This window comes from Leptodactylus fuscus, chromosome 7 (genome assembly GCF_031893055.1).
Source record: "Leptodactylus fuscus isolate aLepFus1 chromosome 7, aLepFus1.hap2, whole genome shotgun sequence".
In the NCBI taxonomy this organism is placed as follows: domain Eukaryota; kingdom Metazoa; phylum Chordata; class Amphibia; order Anura; family Leptodactylidae; genus Leptodactylus; species Leptodactylus fuscus.
Genome location: NC_134271.1, coordinates 116013296 through 116038444, shown reverse-complemented (window position 1 = coordinate 116038444; position 25149 = coordinate 116013296). Strand labels below are relative to the sequence as shown.

The window sequence follows — 25149 nt, the reverse complement described above, 5'->3', positions numbered from 1 at the left end:
TGTGTTTCCTGGTCCAAACAAGACTTCTTTCTGGTAACCATATATGCCAGGAATGGGATCTGATCTGTTAGAACAAGGCATGGAAGGTTTTTCTGCTTATATTACGCACAATCCAATCCCTTTCTTGGCACAAAATATACAGTTCCAGACTGAGCCATATTATGGTTGTCTGAATATGATCTTACATGGCTTTCGCTTGGAGAAAAAAATATTTCCAGTAGTGTTCTCTAGTTCTTTGGATATTGGCACTGACCAGTGACCAAGAAATACACCTATTGATAGAGCGACAATAAGAAGCATAGAGATGGCTCAGGTGACTTGTCTGGAGCACTTTCTGCCTCATGGCAAATACCCCATTATGTGAGCCTCTACTCCAAAGCATCGGAGTAAGTGCAACTAGTGCGCGCTACATGGATATAAGTTATATACTGGGTATGATTGGCCACTGCTGCATTATATAGATGCCCCAACTGAAGGGGTATTTTTGGTGAGAGATTATCTACATGATGAGTTTCCGTAATTCTGTAAGTGGTGAGGAAACAGGATATGCTCTATTTTTGACAGATTGGGCTCTTGGTCATGTGACAGATCCTACATGGCCAAGAAGTGGCTTGGTCATGTGAATATAGCATAATACCATATGCAGGGGAGTTGCAAACATGTTTTCAAGACCTTTAAGGTACAGACCCGCTCTACGCCAGGGGCTGATAATTACCCTTTGCTTCAGTACCGTTTCAGTTGGCAGGGACTCATGAGCACACAGTACATTCCCTGCTTTGTAAGTTTCGCAGGTAACCCAACCCTTTCCTCTTAACAGCAGTTGCATCATTCCAGAGTTCTGTTAGGTGTATGCAATTTATTATTTTATTGGCAGGGAGCTGTGAGCCAGCAGGTGTCTGCGACTGAGGCATGGACGACGTAAGACATCCTACTAGTAGACTGCACCAGAAACCATAAAGGTTGGGGAGGAGGGGGGACTCTCTTGGCTTTTGTCCCAGTTGATCTTCATTTTGACATATGGAGAATGTTTGCTGTTTGGGCTTAACAGGATGTGATTTTCTTTCTTTCAAGCAGTCTGCTAACTTGGCAGAGAAATACGGTGCGAGCAGCAAGTGTGTGAGTCCTATACAGAATGCTGGGGCTTAAGTGTATGAAGAGTATGAAAATATCAAAAGACACATTTTCTTGTAGCTTTCTGCTCATTTATACAGACAGCAGGTTGCAGATGTATTCAGACTCCAGAACCTCACACGTCTTCCACACACTTCTTGGTCGCTGTGACTCATTTACTTTATTTTGCACATAGCAAAATCATTGTAAGAAATAGAGAATACAGTAGTTTAAGAGGAACATTATCTATTTGGCTTAACATATTATGATAACTATAATATGGGGGGAAATTTAAGATTGGGGTTCGGTGTAGCAGTCTCAATGAAGACCTTGGCTGGTGCTAACTACACCTGAATAATCAAAAGGCTCCGGCCTCTCAATAATCCAGACACACTCCTGCACCTTGGACACCACCCTGCTCAATCCACTTTAATAAGAATTGGCGAGACTCCACCTTGCTCCACCCACTTTAGTAAGAAGTGGCAAGACTCCACCTTGCTCCACCCACTTTAGTAAGAAGTGGCGAGACTCCACCTTGGCCCACCCACTTTAGTAAGAAGTGGCAAGACTCCACCTTGGCCCACCCACTTTAGTAAGAAGTGGCGAGACTCCACCTTGGCCCACCCACTTTAGTAAGAAGTGACAAGACTCAACCTTGGTCCACCCACTTTAGTAAGAAGTTGACAGACTCCACCTTGGTCCACCCACTTTAGTAAGAAGTGACGAGACTCCACCTTGGTCCACCCACTTTAGTAAGAAGTTGCAAGACTCCACCTTGGTCCATCCACTTTAGTAAGAAGTGGCAAGACTCCACCTTGCTCCACCCACTTTAGTAAGAAGTGACAAGACTCCACCCACTTTGGTAAGAAGTGACAAGACTTCACCTTGGTTCACCCACTTTAGTAAGAAGTGACGAGACTCCACCTTGGTCCACCCACTTTAGTAAGAAGTAACGAGACTCCTCCTTGCTCCATACACTTTAGTAAGAAGTGGTGAGACTCCACCTTGGTCCACCCACTTTAGTAAGAAGTTGCAAGACTCCACCTTGGTCCATCCACTTTAGTAAGAAGTGGCAAGACTCCATCTTGCTCCACCCACTTTAGTAAGAAGTGACAAGACTCCACCCACTTTAGTAAGAAGTGACAAGACTTCACCTTGGTTCACCCACTTTAGTAAGAAGTTGCGAGACTCCACCTTGGTCCACCCACTTTAATAAGAAGTGACAAGACTCCACCTTGCTCCACCCACTTTAGTAAGAATTGACAAGACTCCACCTTGCTCCACCCACTTTAGTAAGAATTGACAAGACTCCACCTTGCTCCACCCACTTTAGTAAGAATTGACAAGACTCCACCTTGCTCCACCCACTTTAGTAAGAATTGACAAGACTCCACCTTGCTCCACCCACTTTAGTAAGAATTGACAAGACTCCACCTTGCTCCACCCACTTTAGTAAGAATTGACAAGACTCCACCTTGCTCCACCCACTTTAGTAAGAATTGACAAGACTCCACCTTGCTCCACCCACTTTAGTAAGAATTGACAAGACTCCACCTTGCTCCACCCACTTTAGTAAGAAGTGGCGAGCAGGGTACAGAGGGAGGGAATTGGTGCCAAAGGCACAACTGTTCCCATCTACGCCACTATTCTAGCACAGGATGCATAGTAAATTTTCACCTAAATGTCTGTTTTAATAATTAAATTATTCCCCATGTAATATCAATTTTGTAATTTTTATTATTGTTATTCCACCTGGAATTGTATGAATAAATAATCAACAGCCCGTAACTATTCTTTTTCTAAATAGGTCACTTCCTACACATTATATTGCAAGTCAGGTATAAGGAGGAAGAAACTTTATATAAAAGATTATTCCCAATCATTGCCCTGTGTAAACTTGCCCCAGTCATAGTTTTGTTGTATGATGTAGATGAGACAAGTCACCTTACTCCCCTGTCCCCATTGACAACACTTGTGTGGCCACGCCAATCATGCGTTCAGAAAATAGTTGTCAGCCAACATTGGCTCTAAATTCCTCTGTGTGAACCTAGCCTGAGGCAAAGGCCCCCCATGGCGTCCCACAGTAAAAAAAAATTGCTGCAGGAAAAAGCACAGCAGCAATGCATCATGGTTACTCCCGCAGTGCTTTGCACAGAAAATTCGCAGAGGTTTCCTCTCTAGACTTTCTATTGCAATTGTACCTATAGGGAAACCAGTAGCGTTTCCGTAGGTATAATTGACATGCTGCGATTTACAAAGCTGCAACGGTTTTGGAAGTTGCCGCGTGTCTGCAACGCATATTTTACTGCAAAGTGGGGATGGGATTCACTAGAATGTCCTCTTTGCTGTGACTGTAAAATTACATTTTTTTTTCCACGGCGTTTCCGCTGTAGGCAAACTGAGGCATTTACACCACATGGGGTCCCGGCCTTAAGGCTGAGGCCCCACGTTGTGGAAAAACTGCTTTTTTTGTTGCAGATTTTGTTGTGGGTTTTTTTGAGCCAAAGCCAAGAATCTCTATGGGAAATATATAAGAAGTACTTCTACCTTCTGCTCAATCCTCTCCCAGCTTTAATTCATAAAACCGCAGTAAAAACTGCAACAAAAAAATCTGCTTTTCCGCAACGTGGGGCCTCAGCCATAATGCTAAAACCAGCTGAAGAGTAAAGGGTTTAGGCCTAGTTTACAATTGATCACCTATCCACGATAAAGTTGATAAGTATCCCCCTATACTATATATGGCCCTTACTTTCATCTATCAGGTCCCACGCACAGCTCTCATCTATACCATTGGATGATTCTGCATTTTATATACCTATTAGTAGGTTAGCAAGGTGTAGGTAACAAATAAAAGGGAGTGTCTGTAGCCTGTAACCATGGAAACACATAGGCTTGCGTGGGAACTGTAAGCACAAAACGGTCGGATATTTTTGCTCAAGACCATTTCCATTAATATTTAAATTTTGTATTTTTAAATTATAAGAAAAGTACAAAACCAAAAGAGTTTGGGAAGTGAAGAAATCTTACTGTTAGTGCCTGGAAGTGTTTACTTAGGGAAATAGTCACTAGGTACAAACTGTAAGGAGAAATAATTGCATCTTGTGAGAACATTGCAGTCTGTAGAAATGTCACCGGCACCTAACTAAGCAGGTGTCATTTAACCCTACCCCATACCTGCTCAGCTAGTTCTGAACTATATTAGAATATGAGGCGCCGCTATTATTAATAAACGTTCTCAACCTATACGTCCTTGTCTGCCGTGTAAGACCCGCACCTACATACACAGGTTTATTCTCTTATTATGTTGTGCCATACTACATTACTGGACATGTCATTGGGAATTGTTGTTGTATGGGAGGCTTCTATTTCTATATAAAAAAAACATCCATAGAAAAACATACCAAAAAGAAATATGAAAAGATGCAGCAGAATAAAACAATGCATTTTAAAGTACCAGCAAAGTAAATGAGATTTTGGTCAATCTCATAAACACATTGCCGTTAAAAAGTGTTGCGGAAAAGCTTCTTTTTTCCAAAAATGTGTGTGTTTTTGAAAAATGCAGCAAGTTAATTTTAGCTTTAAGGTAAGTTCAAACGGAGTTTTTTGGTCAGGATTTTGAGGCCGTATCCGACTCAAAATCCTGACCAAAAAGACGGCTCCCATTGAAATCAAAGGGAGCCGCTCAGATCTTTTTTCCAGGAGCCATTTCTTCCGGCTCCCGGAAAAAAGAAGCGAGATGCTCATTCTTCAGGTCGTCGCCTCGCGATTCGGCCTGAAGACACTCCCTCCTCCAGACTAGACCCATTCATTGGGCCTAGTCCGGAGCGGAGTGCATGGCTGGATGACGATGCAGTGCATCGGCTTTCAGTCACAGCTACCCGGTTTTTGGTCCGGAACCTGAGTCAACCTCCGCCTCAGGTTACGGACCAAAAATCTCCGTATGAATTTACCCTAATTCCGCTTGATAATGTATGAATAAAATGGCAACTGATTACAGTTCTTGCCAGAGGAGCCACAGATTGTTGCCACAAATTTTGACGTGTTCGGGCTAGTTCACACGTGAATAGGGTGTGGCAGAAATTGGTCCAGAAAAAAAAAGCTTCAGGAATTAGGAAGCGGTTTTTGACATTGAGGCGGTTTTTGGAGCAGTTTTTCCCTTCCAGCACAGTGAATGGACTTGAACAAACCGCGAAGCGGTTTTTCAGCAAAAAAACACGACACAGTTTTCCGCCTCCCATTCACTTGTATTGATTTCCTGAGGCGGAATTCGCCTCAAGAAAGAGTAGCTCGCTTCTTTTTTCCGCTAGCGGTCTACATAGCCCTCTATTGTGAGGGAACGGATTTTGAGGAGGATTCCATGCCAAAATCTGCCCCCTCTTGCCCCATGTGAACTGGAGACCGACACACCCTATCAAATACAGAAATGGTAATGCCCAGTTATAAATTTATTTCTACATTTCCTGGAGGAATAACAGAGGAAGGGCACAATGATGACGTTAAGATGTGAAGCTGCCTACACAAACCATTGGTTGTTAGTTTTTCTATGGTGGCTTTTATGCTGAAATATTTATGACTAACACTTCCTTTAAGAAAAAAAAATCCACCCGCTCAGGTGGCACGCTTCCTTTATGTGGGAATCACACATGCCTTTTTTATGACAGTTTGTGGTGCAGTTTTTATGCAGGTTTTCGGACCTCAACCAGGCACGGATTCAGGAGGAAGGACTTCGGTCTCGGCACACATGATAATATGGACCGCATTCTCACTTCTCCTTCCTGCTGGATCCACTTCTGACTTCAAAAACTATAACTCAAACTGTATCAATAACTGCATGTGTGTTTTCAGTCTTGTATCCTAAGTGTTATCTGCAGGTAGGTCTTGTAGCCTCCAGGTAGTATACTTACTCTGCATCTATTTCTTATCTCCAGGCTCCAATGACCATTCTTCACCATAACCAGGACAAGTTGATTGAGGACTATAAGAAGCTGGAAGAAGAGATCCAGACCCTGAATATTTATTACAGGTATCAATGTCACGCTCCATTCAGTTATATGCAAATCATACAAGTCATAAAATTACATAGCCAAGGCAATGGTAAAGGTGGCCATAGCCAAAATAATATAGACCGCCTAAAGCCCATTTGATGAAAGTAAATTAAACTGGGCAGCTTTGTCTAGACATGTTGCTTATCAAATGTGTTCACATAGCCAGACAGATGTCAGGATAGGGCGATTGGGCATGTTGAATTTCAACATGCCCTGTCCTTTTCCTGACAGTGACTTCTACTCTTCCTCATTGAGGTGGGAAATGAGCACTCAGCTGACAACTACCTAAAAGATACTCCCAGGTGACAGCTGTCTAAAAGATATATCCCATGTCCAGCTGACAGCTACCTAAAGGATTTAGCCAGCTGACAACTACCTAAAGAATATGATCAGCTGACAACTACCTAAAAGACATCCCCATGTAAAAACTGTCTAAGGCTGGGGCCCCACGGGCCGGAACTGCCACGACTTGCGGGAAAAATCGCGGCATTTTACAGTACTTGCAAAGTGGATGGGATTCATGTGAATGTCATGCCCACTTTGCGGAAAAAATCGCAGTGCGGACATGCTGCAATTTACAAAACCATCAGTTTTGAAAATCGCAGCATGTCAATTATATCTACGAAAACGCCGGCAGCTTCCCCATAGATATAATTGTAAAGGAAAGTCTGCGGAGGAAAACTCTGAACTTTCTGTTCAAAGCGCTGTGGAAACAACCGCGATGCATTCATGCCACATTTGTTCCCGTAGCGCTTGCAGTGTTTCCGCCCCATGGGGCCTTAACCTAAGGCTAAGACCCCACGTTGCAGAAATGCAGCTTTTTTTGTTGCAGATTTTGCTGCGGTTTTTTGAGCCAAACCCAGGAGTGGATTGAGCAGAAAATAGAAGTATAAAAATTTCTTATATATTTCCCTTTCCTTTTGTAGCCATTCTTGGCTTTGGTTCAAAAAAACCGCAACAAAATATGCAACAAAAAAAGCTGTGTTTCCGCAACGCGGGGCCTTAGCCTAAAGGATATGTCCTTTGTCCAGCTGGCAACTATCTAAAGGATACAGCCAAATGACAGGTAACTGAAGGATATGACCAGCTAACAGTTGTCTAAAGGATATGGCCAGCTGAAAATAGTTGCATAAAGTTGCTCTGTACTCTTGGAGTCCCCAAGGTAGTAAATGATAGTGTAATGTGCACATGGGGATGGTCCTCTTAGCATCCCATATATGGCACCAATAACATGCAGCGTTCCTGTCTTCCTCGTGTATCAGGCTGTCATAATGCAAACAAAGGGCAGTCAAAATAAACTGTCCACCCACTGGAGCATTCCTTACCCTCTCACATTTGTATGCTCTTACAATACTAGATCTCGGCATTCTTGTCATTTTTCTGGAGCGTTCAGATTTAGAACTGTCAGAGCTGTCTCACCTTTACTAATGTCTGATATTTGCAGGAATTTAGAGATGGCAGAATGTTGGGGTTGCCAATATGGAAGGCAAACTTTCATAATTTTTTATCATGTGAGTAAATGTGACCATACACGAGGCAAACCTCACAACTCTTTTAGACATGTTGACCATTTAATGTTAATGGTGATGTCTAGATTTTTCCTGATGGCAGATTATAAAAAAGAAGGGTTGGGCATGGTGAATTTCAACATGTCCAATTGTTTCTTTTCAAGGGAAATAAACTGCCTAGAGGTGTCTGGCTTATTCCCTTCTTCCTACTGAGACCCCATGCGGGATGTGATAGGAATTGGGTGGATTCAGTGTCCTATAAATGAGAGTATGGTCAACAGCTACCTAATGTATGGTCACCTTTGAGGGACAAATAGCCCCATTGATCCCAAAAAGGGTTTTTGACATTTGATATAGGGTAGACTCCCTTTAACACTGTACAGCAAATTTCTATATTTTGGAATGACATAAAAACAACCCATTGGGACCTTGTTTTCAGTCTTACAATGGGGCATTTCTATGTTTAATTCTTTTAAATTATTTTTCTATAGGTTTTATAGCACCATATTGTGTAGCGTAGTACAAGGACGGGAGGTTACCACCTGAATTTGTAGCGGAGTAAAGTGGCGCTGATTCTACCACGATAACTCGTGTAAGAATCAGCGCTGAAAAAAAGATTCCCATTAATTTCAATGGGTTCCATTTTCCACGCGGAACCCATTGAAATCAATGGGAGGCTTTTTTCCCATTGATTTCAATGGGCTCTGCGCGGAAAACGGAGCCCACTGAAGTCAATGGGAGTCTTTTTTTCCATCGCTGATTCTTACGCGAGTTATCATGGCAGAATCAGCGCCACATTACTCCATGTGAACGGACCCTAAGATGTGAGTGTAGCCTAAGGGGGTAAGTCTGTTGTGGTTTTTCTAGTGACTGCACCTAAAATACGAATGGTTTTGAATATTTTTATTTTTTATTTACCCAGTTTTTATAAATGTCACCCAATAAATTCAGATGAATGTCAGTCAGCATTTTTTCAACAAACATCTATTCCTCCGATTTCCACTTTCCATGTACACTAGGTTCGCTCTCTGTAGGGAAAGGGAAGTATGTCACTGTCAGACCCCTCTAGCGCCAACTTATCATGCTGAAATTCATCATGGCTGAAACTTCATCCTCTCAGCAGGTGCTAGTCACTATCGGGCCGTGGGTCCTAAGGTGGTCCAAAGACCTCTGTACAACATGAGACAACACCAGTATTGTAGATAGTACATCGTAAGTGGGGGGCCTCATTACAGATTTACACAGGTAAGGACATAGCTATAGGGGTGCAGGGGTAGGAATTGCTACTGGATCCTGGAGCCTCAGGGATCCTAAAGACTTCCCTACAACATAAGAAGTCATCAGTACTATAGATAACACATGGTAAGCCGGAGCCCCATTACAGATTTAGCATCAGGACACGGAGCTTCAAGTTACACCTCAGGGTCCCAGAGTTTGGGCCACATGTCATAGGACCCCACCTTATTTTGTAGAAATAACCGACCAGCTCCCTTACTATCAAAATGGAAGAATTTTTTTTGGATGGAGGATGTTGTTGAACCATAGAAAGGTGCAGTTAGGTATATAGATTATAAGGTATGGGTGGGGGATACATATTAATGCTATAGGGGGGTGACCATGACATCTCTTATAAAGCCGCATTGCAATGGCTGCTCAGGCTAAATGTAAACTTACAGAACTAAAAGAATGGTGTTAAAAAAAAAAATGAGTACGGGCGTTCATCCAAATTTAGAAACCACTGCATGTGGCAGACGGGTCATATAGAGTTCAGCTAGCTGCACCTATGGTAAGAATCAGGCAGGACTTCTCAATAGTCTTTTTTATTACTCATTACACTGTGAATCAGTATATATCTCCTTTTCTATATAACTATAACCTGACAATCTGGTTTATCCTGTTGCCGGATTTATCCCTGACACCAGGTGCAGTTACACTTCCTCCGCATACAGTTAGTGTGTCTTTATTTTATTATATAGTCTTCATTCTGTATTGTGATTATTTTGATACAGATGTTTTTGTGGTATAGAAGCTTTTATATATCCATACATATGACAAGGGTAAGGAGGAGCCAAGGGCTGGGCCTTCACCTTCTATAGGATTGGGTAACAGGTTGCAGCCAGTCCCATCTGGTATGCCTTATGGGTGATGTGAACGGGAATTTCCACAAGTAATCCTGGCTTGTAGGTCACGCTGACGTCCTATCTTAGGCTGGTCATAGACATTAGATAGTTGTCGGTAAACAGCTATTCTCCCTGACCCCCATATGCATATATTCGGAATAGGGCTGGGTTAAATTTACCTAAAAATAAAATCTCATTTTTATTCAAGCTAATGTGTGATTTTCAATTTTGGTTTAATAATCAAGGTATACTCTATATATTGATTATTCACACATTTTGTATAGTACTTTATTAATCTCCATATGTATCCCCTGTCCTATAATATGGCCTGATCTTTATCCCGTTGTAAAGTAAAAGGATGGAAGTTCCTCTCTTTCACTCTGCATAAACCTCCACCTTCGGTATCTATATGGGGACTACTAATTGATCTATAGCTCTCTAGGGTTAACAAATGCTCTCTAATAAAGAATAGCCCTTATAGGTGCTGGTATATTTATGGCGGCTAGCATATATCCTTTATGAGCCCATCTTAGTCCCATAACCTGCAGCCACCTACTGACACGAAGGGGCCACATGCATGGTGTGGCCCATACTTACCAATTCCCCCATATTTGCCAACCCCTCTTGGTAGATTATGTGGGAGAAACAAGAAAGGGAATGTGGGGATGTATACAAGGGGGAATGGCCATGCCTATTTTAGCGACATGCTGTGTACGCTTCTTCTGCTAGTCAATGCCCAGGTGTTGGCAAGTATCCTGTGACCATGTGTAGCCGCTGCTTACAGTATACAGGCTACGGATAGACGTAACGGCTTGGACAGCTGGTTGTGCTACTGATCAGGCTTTCACTAGTATTGTGTCATAAACCTGCAACTTGCTCCACACCTTGCCTGTGCCTCTGCCACCTCACATCAGCCTGGTGTTAGCCCCTCTTAAAGGGATGGGGCTAATATCGATTTCATGTTTCTGATTAAATTCAGCATTATGCTGCATTGGAATAGTGAATTAATTGTATTATTCACCCGCTCTAGTACTAAATGTGGAGAGGGGAGAGTAAGCCACTACCAGGTACTGATGGTTACTCCTCATGCTAAACTCCTCATGCTAAAAGAAGGATCGGCATGTCAGATTTTAACATGGTCCATTTTCCTTTCTCCCAACATGTACAGTTGGGGGGTAAAGTCAAGACAAAGTTATACACATTAGATTATTGCCTTGGCCTAAAGAATTGGCGATTTTAGCTGATGTTAGCCTAATGTCTATGGATCATGTAATGAGAGTTGGGAAGGGAGCGCATGGACAGTCTTGTCTCAAAAGAGGGATGAGGATCAGAGGGTAACGTAAAGCTTTTAGACCTCAGTATGAAATCTATACCAGGATCCCCTAGCTACCATGTGCTATTTTTTAATTCTGGAGTCTTGATATGTGGCATCCTCAGATGTTTAATGTAATATAAGCATTTTTTATTATAAGATATGCCAGTCCTACGGCCATGATTATTATGTTTTTCTCCAGTGTGTTTTACTTGTCACTTCTTCATCCGACCTTACTTCATCAATACTCCTTATCCGGTAAAGTAACATTCCTTGGATTGTGCAATTTGCCTAGCCAGCCAGTGAAGAGTTAATCCGCTGACTTCCAGGCCTAGAGATAAGAGGAGGCTTGTAATCAGTTGGCGGGTTCCAGCCAGAATGACACTACGTGGAGAAAGCGTCACTGATCCACCTGCTTCCTGCTATAACATAACCGGAACATGGTTAATGAACTTTCTTATAGCAGGCACCGCCCTGTGGAACCGCCTACGTAACGAAACATATTCTGCCTTTATTTCAATGATTGGCTTTAAAAGAAAGTTTCAGAGTTGAAATCTACATGAAAACAGATGGAGTAAATATACCACCTGTTTTACGTAAATTTACGTCGTTTATGGTCCTCGTGGTCAGTGGTACATTCACTGTTCTTGCACCTGCTGGTCAGTGGTACATTTAGCCTCTAGTTTTTGGTGTCTTGCTGTTCAGTGCCTGGTGGTCTGGGGGTACATTTACTGGTCTGATGTCTAGAGATTAGTAATCCTTGACCAAATCCTGCCAGCAGGACAGCAGGTATCTATTATACTAGTTGACCAATGACCATGGACTGGTATTTATCCTATGGAAGTAAACAACAAATGGCAGCAAGTAGAGATCTAGAAAACAGTGAGAAACGGATACAGAATGTATATAGGAAAATTGTAAAATCTTTCATTATACAAATATATTTATTTGCCGAAACCCCTCTTAAAATCCATGTTTTCAGGGGTGGATACTTGTTGGTGCTTGGTAACACCTCCATAATATATATATATATATATATATATATATATATATATATACATCCATAATATTATTGGGACGGTCCTCTTACCATAAATCTATTTCAAAGCGTCAAGCCAAACTCAGCTCAAAACTTATCAAGTGATCAATATTCTGTCAATGGCATAGTTGTAGGGCTATAGGGAGCTGAGATATGGGGAGCTGTTTGGGGGGCCTCATTATACAGTTATTTTAGCTGTCTCTGGACCATGTAAGGAAATCTGTGCTCGATGGAGATATTCATTCCCTGACTAAAGCTTACACCATACACGTTAGATGTTTGCTGGCTGAACACAATTTTCCATAAGTTGGACGACCATCTAAGGTGTGTGGGGCCTCCTGATGGCAGATGTTAGGGGAGGTAAGTATCAGACAGTTGGACTGAAGCTACCTGATGCTTTTGTTTGGCAGTAGCTTTCTCCCTATTCCTAGTTGAATACACATGCATTCACTGCTCAGCCCAATGTGCAGGTGTATCAGGGAGTCCATGACATAGCTGTCGGGCCGAGTGAGCATTCAGCCAACACTGTGTAAAGTATGAAACCACCATAACACCCTGTATGGTTGGAATGAAAAATAATATAATAAATAAAGTTTGATCTTGCAGAGCTGAAGTCTTTTCAACCAGTAAAGATTCTCTCTGTTGACCAGTGTTCATGTCACAGGGACGTTATGACATCTTTACAGTGTAAAGCCCCATAAGACAGCGCCAGAGATCTCAGGACCCTGTGCATGAATTGAGTAGAAGTAAATTTTGCTGCACACACTATATTTGCATTGGGAAATGCAAATATAGTGTGTGCAGCAAAATTTACTTCTACTTCATTACGTAGGTCGTAGGACCTTTTTTGCTAGCACCACAACTCTGCTATAAGAGTGTGCGGTACCACCGTTATTTTGTATTCCTGTGCATGAATTGAGACATATAAGGAGTGCAATATAGGGGTTAGTGGTTAACTCACTGGTTAGCACTGTTTCCTACAGAGCTGGGGGTCTGGAATTCGCATCCAACCAAGAGAAGCATCTACAAGGAGTTTATATGTTCTCCCTGTGTTTCTATGGGTTTTCTCTGGGTTCTGTGGTATGGCCCAATGTTCAATATTGATGACCTACTGCATGGCCACTACTCAATGGACTGTGTCATCTGCTTCTGTCTTCATCCATTGTAGTTCTGGTGGTTGCTATGAACAGTCAATTGTATGAGGTCCACTACCAAGCACCCAAGCAATATGATATTGATGAGCTACCCTAAAGATAGGCCATTAATATTATGGTGCTCTCATTGAAGTTCTCATAGGAGCGCAGATTCGCCACATTCAGCCTGGCTGCAGTCAGGTTGAATTCACAATGGGGGGAAAAACATCCCCGTTCTCAGGATGATGGCGGCCTCAGCGGTCAGACCCTCACCAATCATCTATCCCTTAGTTATTGGATAAATATTCTTTGTGACATAGCCCTTTTAAGCCAGTGACACAAACTGATCTGACCTCTGTACACGTCTATAAAATAAGTTGGCGCGATATAAGCAACAGGAAATAACTGAAATAAACGTCACTTGCAATTTTTTTTGTTTTCAGTGGAGTTATATATAGAATTTTGCATTTTCAAATGACTTTAGTGTCCATGTTCCCACCACCGTGTGGAAGGTACATATGGACAGATTACGGTTCTGCGTAGCTACTCTACCATATCATATGTCACTGGCTAGATATGGGAACCAGACGTGAAAAGCTGCGACAGTTGGTGGATTTGCAGTTGGGATCTTTTAGTAACAGGCACACAAGGAGAGAGGAAAGATAAAGCTGCTTTTAAAAAAAAGTTCTCTAGCGTATCTGTGTGATAACAGGTAAAACACCTTTACTGCCATTAAATATTTACCAAGACTTGGCTGTAGGGCGGGTGCTGCGCAGCTCCGAGTGTGGAGCCATTGATAAGCTATCAGAGAGGGGCTGAGTTAATAAGTAACCACCCCGGGCGCACATTCCTTTTAAGTCTCTCCTCTCCCCTGAAAATGACCTGAAATAAGTCTGTCGGGAATACATATCTCTTCTCGTTTCACAAGAGTGGCCAGAGAGGAGTGCTCGCTGCAAGGGGACTGTGGTCATTCACTTGTGATGTAAGAGTGACCTAGAGAATTCAATGAGTGACTTGAAAGATAACTTTAATAAGGTCGGCGACAAATGTCTAAAATTTCCTGCGCAAAAAAAAAATTGGAAAAAAAATATCAATTTAAAAATCATCATTGTGTGTGAACTTTTACCTAAAGAGCTGCCATAGGTTTTAGTTAAATATCACTGCTAGTTCCAGAGGATCATGTACTATACAAATATATATATATTCATACTATTTGCTCACATCTTTTAGAACCACAACTAGTAAGTAGAGTCTGTTCTGGCAGAAATTTTGCAATCTCTTCAGTTAGTTTCAGCACAGTTATGCCATATACTGTCAGGTGGGAGGTTCTTGTCTTTCTGCTGAAGCCTAGGACTCCCACCTGACAGTAGAGAGCATAAGTGTGTTGAAGCTAAACAGATGTGATTGCTCAGGAATGGTGGGGGCTAGAGAAAAAATTCCAACTGTGCAAGAACCGATGGAGCAGTGTCTGTTGGCAGATGGAATGAGTTGGCACTGGTGGTGAAAAGTACTCTTTAAAGCAAATTTTGTAACACAGGCCAAGTTTTGGTACAAATCTAGGCTAGCTAATACCAGGCCGTGCAGTGGCATAGCTATAGGGGTCACAATTGCAGCCAGACCCATAAACCCCCTCCTTCCTCTCATAACATTTTGATATTCTTTGATGTCTGGTAGGCTATGTATCCTAAGTCATTTGCACTGCTCTCTGCAGCGAGATTCATGATACACAGGCTGCCAGCCATGTCCACTACCCTGTCAGGAGATCATTAGCCTTTTCGTGCCAAAAGTAGCAGTAAGCCAGGATACAGTCAGACAAGGAAAGCCGTGGAGAAAATGCAGAAGGCTTACAGAATTTCCATAGCTGTCTGACTATGAAAAAAGAGCTGAGCTGCACAGGAGATTTTACTTCAGTCAAAAGTCACTGGATGTAACTGCATTGCAGGTATACTACCATACATAAAGCTGAGACGCTGTATCTAAGCTAGCCGTTATAGAGGTATACTACCAAACATAAAGCTGAGACGCTGTATCTAAGATTGCCATTATAGAAGTATACTACCATACATAAAGCTAGGATGCTGCATCTAAGCTAGCCGTTATAGAGGTATACTACCAAACATAAAGCTAAGACGCTGTATCTAAGCTAGCCATTATAGAGGTATACTACCATACATAAAGCTAGGATGCTGTATCTAAGCTAGCCATTATAGAGGTATACTACCAAACATAAAGCTGAGATGCTGTATCTAAGCTAGCCATTATGGAGGTATACTACCAAACATAAAGCTAAGACGCTGTATCTAAGATTGCCATTATAGAAGTATACTACCATACATAAAGCTGAGACGCTGTATCTAAGCTAGCCATTATAGAGGTATACTACCAAACATAAAGCTAAGACTCTGTATCTAAGATTGCCATTATAGAGATATACTACCATACACAGAGCTAAGTCATTGCCTCTAAGCTTACCACCATAGAGATACTATATATGTACTATCATATGTAGAGCTGAGTCACGGTATCTAAGTTTGCCATGTTAGAAAACTTATCATAGAGATATACTGTCTCCAATATATATATTTGGGAGGTGGGGACAAAACATATTCCTTGGGGCCCATACTGCTAATATTTTAAGACCCTAGCGATGAACATGGCTGTGGTGCTGCATTGACGGCTCACTTAAGAGATGAAAGATATGAAGCCCGAACATTGTTCTATAGGCCCAAGTTGAAGTTGTGCATCGGCCGAGGAGTCTAGGTGTTGGTGGCCAAGTACTCTATCACCTTTCTTAGACTGGTGTCCAAAATGGCAGTCTTAATAAATGTAGTGGCGTACACTCAACTTAGGACTCCATTGACCAAACATATTCCAAAAGTGTGTAAAGTGGGGTCAGAATGTGTCATCATGCCATAGTGTAGAAGGCTATGTTATTCCATGTGAAAATTCTGTGGCATATCTAGTATGTTGGCCAAGCTGATAAATATATTTTTTTTTCCAGAATTATGGACTACTTCAAGTTATATAAGATAGCAATGTTGGGTTTACTTTATGTCGATGAATTTAGTCTGCCCGTGTAGTTTAGCCTCACGTTATTAAGGCTAGGCTTCAATACTAGACATAACCTATGGAGACAAGTAGAGCTGATTTTGGGGAACACCCTGGTTTTCTCACGTAGCCCTTTAAACTAGCCCTGTACCTATGTGTACATTTCTACTCTGGGCTCAGTAACTGTGCTTCATCTTAAGTAACTCCCAGTGACCTAGCCTTTAATGAGGAAAAGGAACCATATGGAGAATGAGCAAAGTTGGATTATAGCAATGTGTGCCAAATAGGAGGGATGGTATTGTAAAAGTCAAAAAGACCAGGAGATGGTTGAGCAAGACAGACGAGATATAAAAGAGGTGGGGTGCACGTACGCTTTTGTGTCTCGCTCCTGTCAGCCGCTTGGACTTTGATACCTAGTACAGTGTTTACATTTAATTAGACAGAACACCGAGTGACAGACCATCAATATTCACTCGGGATTGATTTCCATTCCATCTGCCGGAGAGTAAAGTGATGTGACAGTGTAGCCCTGGACAGAAAGTGCCATTATTGTAGGTGTAGATACTGAAATGCTACAGCTTAAAGCAAAGCTACCTTATAAATAGTATATCCAAAGTTGCAGGCTGGACTATAGTCTAAAGCTCAGGGCTGGTTTAATACATTGGTGGGCCCAGTGCAAAGGCTTCATTAATGGGCCCCCCATCACCACCACTTAGAAGTGTCTGACCCCCACAAATGATAATGCCGTCTCAGTGGTTCCCACATGGTATAGTATCTCCTTAGTGGCCCATCACACAATCAAATGCCGCTGCAGAGGCATCAGACGTGAACAGGTTCGCCCAGTGGCTCCTCGGCCATTGAACTTTTCCACCCCGGTGGCCCCTCAAAACACTATATTATAATGCTCCCATCCATGTTGCCTCATAGTATCATGTCCCCTTTCCAGGATGTCCCCCACTCAATATAAATCAAACAAAGAAAAAAAAAACAATGTAGCACTCACCTTTCCCCATTCCCTTCTATTTCCACTGCCGGTATCTTAAAGGGATTCAATAATTAAAGTGGAATTTTTTCTCCCTAACACGTAGGAATAACCTTAAGAAAGGCTGTTCTTCTCCTTCCTTTAGAAGTCTTCTCTGCATTGCTGTTCTTCTTCTAGCACACCTCCCTGTGATGTCTTCTTCTGATGGTATCTTCTGGCTTTAAATGGCACGCATGCACAGTACGCTCTGCCATCAGTTAGAGCCGACTGCGCATGTCTGCGGCCATTTTCTTGTGTCCGCTTATGGCCGCTTACACAGTACACTCGTGTAAGCAGCCACAAGAAAATGGCCTTAGGCATGTGCAGTCGGCTCTGCCCGATGGCAGAGCGTACTCTGCATGCATGCCATTTAAAGCCAGAAGAAGACTTTTCAGCAAGGGCATGCCAGAAAAAGACAGAGGCCATCGCTGGAGAGTTTTCTCACAGCACTGGGGGCGCCCACAGTGCTGTTTAAAGGGATTCTACTATTAATAAAAACCTTTTTTTTTCTTCCCTAACACGTCATTATAGCCTTAAGAAAGGCAATTCTTCTCCTACCTTTAGGTGTCTTCTCCACGCTGCCATTCAGTTAAAATCCCATTTTCCTCCGGTATGCAAATTAGTTCTCTCGCAGCACTGGGAGCGGTCCCCAGCGCTCAAACAGCACTGGGGGTGTCCCCAAATGCTGTGAGTGAACTCTCCAGCGCCGACTCCATCTTCTTCAGGAACAGGGTCTTCATCACGTCTTCTTCCGGGGGTTGGCTTCAAACTTCTAGGCCTAGGGCAAAGCTGACTATGCATGCCCGCCGGCCACAAGAAAATGGCCGCTTACAATACTGTGTCACGAACTGGAATTGCTATTATAATCTGGTCTTCAGACCTAATAGTATACGTGGAGGTGTGGAAAGATAGTAAACAGTAATACTCACCTTCCCTCACCTCTCCTAGGCATCCTGGCAGTGTCTGGCACTCTCTAGAGGTCCTTTTCTGTCTTCTTCAACCCTTTGCAGTGTCATCCTAAAATTCAACTGCTTGTTCCTAATCTCCAATATCTACTGCCAGGGGAATCTAACGGCCTGACATACATATGGAGTATGTTGATAAAAAGGAATTAGGAGAGGAATTTGAGACAATGTTTTGTCTCAAAACCCTTTCCAAAACCTATTCTAGTGAAACTGGTGGCAGAAAGCTGAGGCTGAACCTGGGGCTTCTAGGGTGAGTTTGTCGGTGTGTTTGTCTCATATACGGAGGGGTTAATCTACCTGAGGCCAAACACAGCGGTATGGAAGGCAAAAAAGGGTCAGTTTTTGAAGAGCAGTTTTAGACAGAGGACCTTCTTAAATGCCACTTAAATGTGCACATACTGTTAGATGGTTGGCCCGTCTCATTGAAATTGGCAGGTATGTCTGAAATGAATCTAATGTGTACAGTCAGCTTTACCAGCCTGTCTGATGTATAAGTACAATGAGCCAAGCCTGCGTGTGTATTGTGTGTACAGGAGGGATTTGGCAGACTGCTATCTAAAGCATATAGCCAGATTTAGGGGATAGCCCCTAAGGCTGGTCTGACACGGCCGTAATGTAAGTCCACAAATGGTCCGCAATTGAGGGTTTTCAATTGCGGACACATTATATTCAATGTGGCCTCTTACACCACCGGATATTTTATCTGTGATTTGGCTGGGCCGCAACTGTGGTCCGCAATTTATAGGACATGTCCTATAATTGCGACACTGCACGGACTCGCCCATAGAACTCTATGGGCGAGTGCGGCAGGACACGGACATCTGACATCTAGTGTTGCTGATCAGCAACTTGCGGACCATACATTCAATACGGTCGTGTAAGACCAGCCATACAGAGACCTATCACAATGTTAGAGCTGACCAGTGACATAGCGGGGACCCAGTACCCTCCCTTCACTTGAGGGGGTATACTTTTTTTATTTTTATTAAAATTTTTGCAGAACTTATGTAGATATATTCTAAAAGTCTTGTACTGTTTATATAACAGCTTAAAGCGCAAGGTGAGATGAATAGTTGTATTAATACCAAACCGCTTGCCACAGAATACCGAATGTAGGCATCTGATTTACTAGTGTCCTCCATTCACACTTTCACGGCATACAACCCCCTCTGCCTCCGTTGCCGCTCCAGTCATTGACTCGGGACGACACCTTTAAATATATTACTGAAAACCCCTTTCACATGTTTGTGTAGCAACAAGGAGCCGGGTTATTACTCTCCGTGCTCTCGGCAATTACAGGCAGTAATGTATTCAGTGACATTCTACAGGAATATTACTTTCTAATATTGTGTGCTGTACGGCTCGCGTGCATATTAATCTCCCCCGGCACCGGACGCAGCTGCTGCTGACATTTCATGATGATGGGTAAACGGCATGTTTCATTTCATAGCTCAGGTCAAACTTTTTTCTCTTAGTGGAGGTAAATACTCTGAATAGGCAACCAGAGGCGAGCTGCAGACGCACTATATATTTGCATTGCTCAAGTGATACTGAGGCTTTTCTCTCATAGTCACATAAACGGTTAGGCCGCAGGGGTGTAACGGGCCCAAGAGTCTTGGGGGTTCCATGAGATGTTTCTTCCCAATATGAAGAGACCAGTACTATGAACGATACATTATAGTTGGGGGTTGTTCCAGGTTTGGCACTGTGGCCCAGGATCGTCATGTTACGCTTCTGGATCTCCTCCATATTATTAGAACTGATCCACTGACAGATCATATCAGTTCGGTGCTCAACTATCTCCTGCAGTTCATAGGTAATGGCAATGTGCATGACTGACTGGCGCTCCATTCTGTCAGCAGACTCGCGACATACATTCTCATGATCAGTGATGATCTCAGTGCTCCGCCCAATCAGACAGTTATCACCTATAGCGGGGACAAGGTCTCCGTTTTTCAAGCCGCCAAGTGGACCCGAAGAAGGGAAACCCAAATGGTAGTGTGAACCTAGCCTGTGTTCACAATAGAATGATAACATATGTGTCTGTCATTTCTATAATAGCCAGGAAACATGAACAGAACAAAGATCAAACATATAAGAATGGAAGAGTCTATAGGTGACTTAGATAGAGAATCGTCCATATAGAATTTATTATGGGATTGTGTAGTTACAAACCAGACGCAGTTGTTGCAGTTTACACGATAGGACCATATAATACTTTTTTGACACATTTTTGGACAACACAAAGGCTATCATGCTCTAGTCCTGACCTGTAAGCACATTGAAAAGCAATTTGTCCATCTCTGGCATTCTAAGTGGACTTTGTAAAAGGCGGTGCACGTTATTTCCATATGGCATACTCTACTTTTTGGCTCCTGGATCAGGGGCTTTTCACTGAGTGCTATATACCGTAGTTCATGTTAGAACATGTTATCTTCCAGATAGCCATAGTTAAAGAAAACCTGCCAAGTTCTAAATGCATTCCTGTCTGTAGGTGGCATGTTATGGAGCAGGAGGAGCAAAGCAGATTTACATATGGGGTTATAGGAAAAGATTCAGCATACTTATACTCGAGTATAAGCCGAATTTTTCAGCACAGTTTTTGTGCTGAAAAGGCCCCCCTCGGCTTATACTTGAGTCAGCAAAAAAATATTTATTTAGTTTTTAGTTTTTTTTTAGGAGTGTGTGTGTGTGGGGGGGGGGGTCTATGACCAGCCGCAATATCAATATATAGAATCTCCCATAAAATAGTGGGGGGGGGGGGGAAGAAGCTTTAAAAAAAATAAAAAAATAAACGTTCTAAATCCCTCCTTTCCCTAGAATACATGCAAAAGTAGAAAATGACTGTGAAACACATACACATTAGGTATCCCTGTGTCTGACAGTGCTCAGTCTACTGAATATAGGGTATCTGCAGTGCTCCTCTTCCGTCGGGAAGGGGTTAATAGGAGCACTGCAAATATCCTATATTCAGCCAGACTGAATTCCAAGTGGGGGAATTAAAAACAGTCCTCAAGCTCAGGGAAGGGGCAGACAGACAACCAAACACCCCCTCCCCTTCCCCAGCATCTACTGCACCCAAAAACTCCGACCATTTTCATTTTTGAAATTTTCCAGTAGCTGCTGCATTTCCCCCCCTCGGCTTATACTCAAGTCAAGAAGTTTTCCCAGTTTTTGTGGTAAAATTAGGGGCCTCGGCTTATATTCGGGTCGGCTTCTACTCAAGTATATACGGTAACTTCATTCATTTTCATTGCTACTCTTTCTAGGCTTAGGAGTCCAATGGGCATCATTAGTGATTGACAGCTTTCCCTGAGCTGTAAATTGGAATATAAGACCACCCACTTGACTCCTTTGCCCATAATGCACAGGAATTAAGATGAAAAAAGGGGCAACATAGTGGCTCAGTGGTTATCACTGCAGCCTTACAGCGCTGGAGTCCTGGGTTCAAATCTCGCCAGGAACAACATCTGCAAGGAGTTTGTATGTTCTCCCCATGTTTGCATGGATTTCCTCCCATTCTACAAAGACATACTGATAGGAAAAAATATATGGGGCTCACAATCTACATTTAAAAAAAAGGAATTAAAAGGAAAAAAATTATAAATTATGATTAGTCTCTTCCCAACATCTGCCATAATATTTAAAAAATGGTCTCCGCTCAGAAGAAAAGCATAAGTAGACCATAACTGTTTGCCTGTAGGAAGCCTCAATAGAGACAGGGGCATTTTGCTATAGAATGCAATACAATTATATTGCAGTCTTTGGAAAAAGCGATTTGTTGATTGCAGGTTCAAGCCCCCTAAGAGGGCTAACCAAAAGTCGTAGCGGGGAGAAAATCAAAATGCATTTCACTTCCCAAAAAATTTAGTCATAAAAAGCTATCCAAACATCAGACATTCCACAAGATAGTATCAATAAAAAATACATCTAGCCTTGCAAAACAAGGTGCCTTACACAGCCCTATATATGGAAATAAAAATAAAAAAAAGTTACTGTTGTCAGAGTATAGCGACTTCAAGAAATTTTTCTATTCAAAGTTTTTGATTTTTGTTAAGGTGTTAAAACAAAAAAAAATGCATTTGATATTGCTGTATTGGACTGACCTATAGAATATCGGTAACCTGTCATACAGGTAAATGCACAGTAAATGCCATAAAAAAACCATAAAATCGTACAAATTAGGTTTTTTTAAATCCCGCCATTCTGAATTTATCTTCAGCTTCTCGGTGCATTGTACAGAAATTTTCTACAGATTCCCGGTGCACTATACTGTATATAATGGTAGATGGTTACTACTATAAAGTACAATTGGTCCTTTAAAAAATAAGCTCTCATACATCTTTGTGAACGGAAGAATAAAAAAGTTATGGCTTTTGGAAGGTGAGGAATAAAAAGCGAGAATTGAGAACAAAACATTGTCCCTTAGCCAAAGTCTATTGGATAAGCGTCCGATCGCTTTGAGTCCAACTGCCGGGACTCTCAGCAATCAGGAGAACAGGGACTGTAAATCCTTCATGTGAATGAAGCCAAATTACTTGGCTGCCACTCCATTGACTTCTGTGGGGCTGCCGGGACCACAATCTCTGACACCCTAAAGAAATGAATGATTCAGGGAGAGTTTCAGACCCATTCCCACGATCACTGGGGGATAAATATTTATAGTGACACAACCCCTTTAATATTTCCCCATGGGTCTATTTAGCAATCTGCTCAACTTTTTGCTGTCCCATTTCAGGAGGATTGGTTGACCATCTAATGTGTATGGGGCCTCTTGATACTCCTTCAATGTAAGATTATGGAGGAAAGTCAGGAGGCCCCATATACATCAGATGGTCAGGCGCTCCAGCCTTAGTCCAATGTGTATGACCTGCCGAAAACATGTAGATCCGTCTAAGTGTTTTATAGACCTAATCCTAATAGGAGAAAAGGTCAAATTGGGGACGAACAAATCATTTCCCTCAGTGGCATTTGACCACAGGCCTAAAAATTTCGGTTTGTTTTCAAGCTAGAAGTGGTACTTTGGACTAGAGGAGTTTTGTTGACTCCGGTCAGTGATAAGGTAATCAGATTTATGGACGCCCACTCATGTCCTAGAATCAGTGACTGTGATAAGGAGAGATTAGCGGACCCTCTGCTCATATTACACTATTTCGGCATATTTTCCATGGACATCTGGACAGCTTGCTTAAAAACAAAATCTCTTACATAACTTTTTGTAGGTGACAACATACCACCAGGCATAGACCTGGACGTATATTGCAGACCACTGTAAAATCCTATTATTCATGTGTAAGTGTGTAAAATATCCTGTATACAATGAAGCCAAGCAAAAGCCAAATATACTGCGGTCTGCATGCAGAGCAATACAACCAAATGGTGACTTCATATGACAGACACTGGAGATATTAGAAATTCATAAAAAGTACAGAGATGGCGATCTTTACTGCTTCTTACACACAAATGTGCACCTAACCTTTGAAGTCCAGTCTATATTCTGTGTACGTGAAATAGGATGTAGTTCACATTGCACAGTCTGTATCAGGTTTTTCATGAAATGTATTACTAGCATAATTGTCTGGGTCCCAAATCAGGATCTACTACTTTTTCTAATACTGAAAGTAGGGGACAGATGCTTCTTATGGGGCTGAAAATAGGTCGACTACCCTTTTACAAAAAAGTTCACGTGGATTCTACTCTTTAGTACTTGACTGTTGCATCCTTGTTGTCGCTGTGGGTTTAACTAGGGGCATTACTACCACCATAGAGGCGGGAGGGGGCCTGTAAACCTAGCGGGCTTGGATGACCTGCCGCTGCTTTTTTTTAAAAAAAGAAATAGGCTGTTACTCCAGTGGGTAATGGTCAATTTTCACTTAACTTTCCTCACTCCCATCTACTGCCACCTTCCTTTAGGCCTCCAGGGTGTGCCGAATATTACATTCTGGACTTAGTATTGTTTCACTGATCATCTGCATGTTTTAGGTCCCCCTACATTAAGGGCCCCTATTGCAAGTCCACCATACAGTATGGGACAAAACCTCAGGTCCCCCATATAGTAAGGGCCCCTATTTCAGGTTCCCCTTACTGTAAGGGTGCCTATTGCAGATCCCCTGTTACAGGCCCCCTTATAGCTAGGGCCCCTGTTACAGCCCCCTTACTGTATGGGGGCCTGTAATAGGGCCCCCCAGTCAAAAGCCTCCTGTTGGAACGTCATCTTTCATAGTTACATCCTTCAAGTTAACGATGACCCTGTTGTAGTGGAAATACCTCTTAGTTATCACTTCTATTAGATATGCCATGCTTGGATGGACCATGTACTGAAAACAAAGTATTGTTGCTTGCTAGTATTATGCCCATACTTTTGAACACATGAGAGTGCTTGTACAGGAGAATGGCACTCACCATGGAAATTTTTGTGGAAGGCCAGGGACCCTATTTGTGCAACCTCGTCCTCTTTTTGCACCAAGACACGCACCCTTTTGGATTGTGTCATATCCTACTTTGTGATGTGGCCTTGCAAGTGGCCTGCTCATGCCCGTTTTTGTGACATTATCAGCACATGATGTACCCATGTCACAAGAGAAACCTCACTCTTCTGGAAGATCGGGAGGTCACTCCAGTTTCCAGTAGCCCTTCTAGTGTGGATTGTCAGAACTAGTGAAGATAAGGAGATACATATGTGGAGATTCCTCATAATGGCTGCACTGTGTTGTCAGTGTTACGCTGGGTTCACACCAGCGTCTGGACTCCATTCTGAGCTTTCCGTCTTCTGCATGCAGAAGACGGAAACCTGTCATGCCGAGTCCGGCTGTGAGCGCCGGTGAACGTTTTATGCTCTCCGCGGCGAA

General features: G+C 42.5%; 1 protein-coding gene across 3 annotated transcripts in view; it reads left to right on the top strand.

The window, feature by feature from the left end:
- Positions 1-25149, top strand: part of MIPOL1 (mirror-image polydactyly 1) — a 287947-nt gene that overhangs the window by 238501 nt on the left and 24297 nt on the right. For all 3 annotated transcript variants that reach the window (XM_075282901.1, XM_075282899.1, XM_075282900.1), the window contains one exon: positions 6039-6133. In XM_075282901.1, the coding sequence (XP_075139002.1) occupies positions 6039-6133 (95 nt within the window). The remainder of the gene's footprint in view (positions 1-6038; positions 6134-25149) is intronic.